Consider the following 4040-nt stretch of genomic DNA (forward strand, 5'->3'; position numbering starts at 1 on the left):
CAAACTCAGTGTGCATCAATGGATGAACGCATCATAGTGCTATATATGAAGCAATGAAATATTATTCACCCAATAAAATATGAACCTTTGTCATTTTCACAATAGAGACAGACATGGAAGTCTCAATACTAAGTGAAAAACACAGCTACAAGAATACTTGAATAACAAGATGCTGTAAGACTAGACACAAACTGTCATGAACAGAGGAGCAGTGAATCTGGGGGAGAGGAAAGGTAGCAGGTGGAAAGGGAGGACTGGAGGAAAGGGAAACTACAGTCAGGATGTATTGTGCAAGAGAAGAATAAATGAGAAGAAAAGAAAAAGAATACTTGTGTTACCTGAGCTCGCATACTCCATACAGGAAACAGAAAAGTAACGGACTACATATTAATCTTCAAAATTTCAAAATAGTGGAGAAAATGAACCTAAGGCAGGAATGATGTCTCTAGGCTCTCAGTCTCGGAAGTCCTCGTGCATGATGTTTAGACATCTGGCTGCAGTTGTGCAGAAAGGCAGAACATTATGGGGGGAAGGGAACAATGTTAGCAAGTAAAGTGAGAAAGACCCTGGGTTCAAAACATCCTCTTCAAAGCATACCTCAGTGTGCTACCTCTTCAATCCAGACCCATATATGACCTTTTCACCACATCTAAAAATGCCAACAGTTGAGAGCAAAGTCCTTCCCACAAGGTTGGCGGAGGTGTACAATTTAAATCATAATAGATAGGTAAATTGTGGTTACAGATTTTAGAGTCTATTTTTACATGTGACTTGGTAAACTCCATCTATCACCATCTTAAGTACTAAGCATCCACCACACATAACACAGTGCTGAGTTGCTCAAAAGGGATTATTCCTAGGGCACTAATCTGACAACTGGAGAGCTTCACTAAGTCAAAGAAGTAAGTGGGAACACAGAGGGAATAGTAGACATAACACATGCCAGAAAATGTTAGTCACTAGAAGAGAACATTAAGTTGTCCTAAGTGTCATAACTGATTCATCTTTAAATACAAAGATATAATAGGATAAGAGTTAGAGTGTGAAGAATATATTAGCCCCTCAACAAAAGCTAACATAACCATTTAGTGACAACAGTTATTTTTATTCTTTCACCATTTTAAAATATATATGACAAATTTTAATGACTTTCAAACCCATTACTATCTGTCATGCTATTTCCTCCCCTACTGACACCTTTCTTCTTTACAACAATTCTCTTCTTAATTTCATGTCATGTGTGAGTGTGTGAATGTGTGTGTGTGTTTCCTTTTAAACTTCATAATACTTGCTTGCATGTGAACAGGTAGGAGATTATTTATTGGAACAAGAAAATAAACATTGTTGACAACACTGGAGAACTTAAAGATCTTTTCTCCAGAAACATTTCAGTACTAACAGTACCTTAGGGAGTAGAAACACACATTGTAAAGGATGAAGGGAAAGATATTTTATCACTGCACTGAGAATTCAAACTAATAACAGCACAAAATTTATTATCTGAGGAAAAATTTATTAGGTTAGACCAGCACCATTTTTTGAAGATGCTATCTTTTTTTCCATTGAATGATTTTGGCATCTTTTTCAAAAATCAGGCTTCCATAAATGTGTGGATTTATTTCAAGGTCTTTTATTTTATTCCATTGATCCCCATTCAGAAAGACAAAGAGGATGGACTTCAGAAGAAAGAGAAAACAGGTCTCAGGACAGGAACCTGCCACAGAGGGCCTCTGAAAGGCTCTACCCTGCATTGTATCAAAGCAGATGCTGAGACTTATGGCCAACCTTTGGGTAGAGTGCAGGGAATCTTATGAAAGTGGGAAATAGTAAGACCTGGAGAGGACAGGAGCTCCACAAAGAGAGCAACAGATCCAAAAAAATCTTGGACAAGGGCTCTTTTCTGAGACTGATATTCCAACCAAGGAACATGCATGAATATAACCTAGAATCCCTGCACAGATGTAGCACATGGCAGTTCATTGTCCAAGTGTGTTCCCTAGTAATGGGAAGAGGGACTGTCTCTGACATGAACTGATTGGCCTGCTCTTTGGTCACTTCTCCCTGAAGGAGGGAGCAACTTTACCAGGCCACAGAGAAAGATGATGCAGCCACTCCTAAGAAGACCTGATAGACTAGGATCAGAAGGAAAGAGAGGAAGGCTTCCCCTATCAGTAGACTTGGGGAGGGTCATTCATGGAGGTGGGTTTGGGAGGGGAGGAGAAAGGGGGTTATGAGGGGATACAAAGTGAATAAAGTGTAATTAATGAAAATTAAAATAAAAAATATTTAATAAATATTTAAACAGAAGGAAAACCTTGAGTAATACTTATATATTCTTGCATATTTTCAATGCAATTTCATTTCTAAAGTTTCATTTGTATATGAACAGTTTATAATAACATTTTTAATTAGGATCATCACATTTCTACACTTCACTTATCACCATCTTAAGTGTTAAGATGATAAATGTTAAATGAGTTCTGTTATTCCTGCTTGAACTATAGATTTTATGAGAAATCAATGGTGAGGACAAATGTGGTTAACTAAAGCCTGAGGAAGTAAAATTCAACTCTAGTAAGGGACTTACACTTTAATACTATTAATCCAAACGTATTTGCAAGTACCTCAGATAACTGAATCAACAAAAAATTCATAAATAATATGGATTTTCATACAAGGGCTGAATATTTAACATAAAACATGCTTAATAAAGGACAATCGTGCTGTAAGAATCACTATGGGAAACTAGATCTTTGAGTGTGAATAACGGTTGTAGGGAGAAAGATTTTCAACTTAAGAATTTTGTGCTTGGTCAACACATTTGGATTAACACACCTCTAAAATGCCTACTTTGAGTTCATGTCCTCAAATTTGCCTTGGCGATTATCTTGTTGGCTGCTTCTTTCACATCCTTATTCCTGAGGCTGTAGATCATGGGGTTCAACATAGGAATAACCGTGGTGTAAAACACTGCCACCATCTTTCCCTGCTCCACAGACTCCTCCGTTGGCTTTCTCAGATACATGAATATAAGGGTCCCATAAAATATGGAAACAGCTGTCAAGTGAGATCCACAGGTAGAGAATGCCTTTTTCCGGCCTTCAGCGGAGTGCATGCGTAATACCGCGACTACAATGAGAAGGTAGGAAATGAGAACTACTGACAAGGAACATGTAAGGTTAATTCCGGCAATAACAATCATCGTATACTCCTTAATATGCACTCCTCCACAGGCAATCTTGATGAGAGGAGGATCAGCACAATAGAAGTGGTTGATTTCAACGTTTCCACAGAAGTATAAACCGTATGTCCACAGAGTGCAAATCAGACTCACAGAGAATCCATAGACATAAGGCCCAGAGATGAGGCGGACACACACAGCTCTGGACATCTTGCTGCTGTACAGCAAAGGGTTGCAGATGGCCATGTAGCGATCAAAGGCCATCACGGACAGAATATAGACCTCCACGTGGGCCAGAGCAATGAAGAAGTAGCATTGCACGAGACACCCCACATAAGAAATCGTTTTTATTTTTGACAACAAGTTTTCCAGCATTTTGGGGGTGACATTGGAAGAGAACAACACATCCACAAAGGACAAATGACTTAGGAAAAAGTACATAGGACTCTGAAGCTGAGGGCTGATGCTGATCAAAAGTATCATAGCAATGTTTCCCAACAGAGTGAGCATGTATACAACCAAGAACAGCACAAAAAAGAGAACCCGCAATTCCTGGCGCCTTGTCAGCCCCACCAGAAGAAATTCTGTTACATCTGTAAAATTTGGCATTGCCTTGATGGAGTTTATGCTTCCTGAAAAGCAAAACATATTCATCAATATATTTTTCATTCTTTTTTTAAATTTTTTTTGTAAATTTTCCTTATCCTTATTAGACACTTTATAAATTGATGCAGTTTTTTTCATATGTCTACTGCTGCTATATTATGCTATATTAAATATGCTATATTAAAATGGTTTGTTTGAACATATAACAACAACAAAAAAACCCTCTAAATTTTGAAATTTGTTGCAGGGTGGC

At 38.0% G+C, this 4040-nt stretch overlaps 1 protein-coding gene across 1 annotated transcript; it reads right to left on the reverse strand.

Moving 5' to 3' along the window:
• Window positions 1-2857: 2857 nt before the first annotated feature.
• LOC129671427 (olfactory receptor 5M9-like) lies at window positions 2858-3790 on the reverse strand. The gene has a single exon (XM_055600398.1). It carries the CDS (start codon window positions 3788-3790, stop codon window positions 2858-2860), a length of 933 nt encoding a protein of 310 aa, XP_055456373.1.
• Between the last annotated feature and the right edge of the window lie 250 nt (window positions 3791-4040).

Source organism: Psammomys obesus, unplaced genomic scaffold (assembly GCF_907164565.1).
Source record: "Psammomys obesus unplaced genomic scaffold, mPsaObe1.curated_primary_1811, whole genome shotgun sequence".
Classification (NCBI taxonomy): Eukaryota; Metazoa; Chordata; class Mammalia; order Rodentia; family Muridae; genus Psammomys; species Psammomys obesus.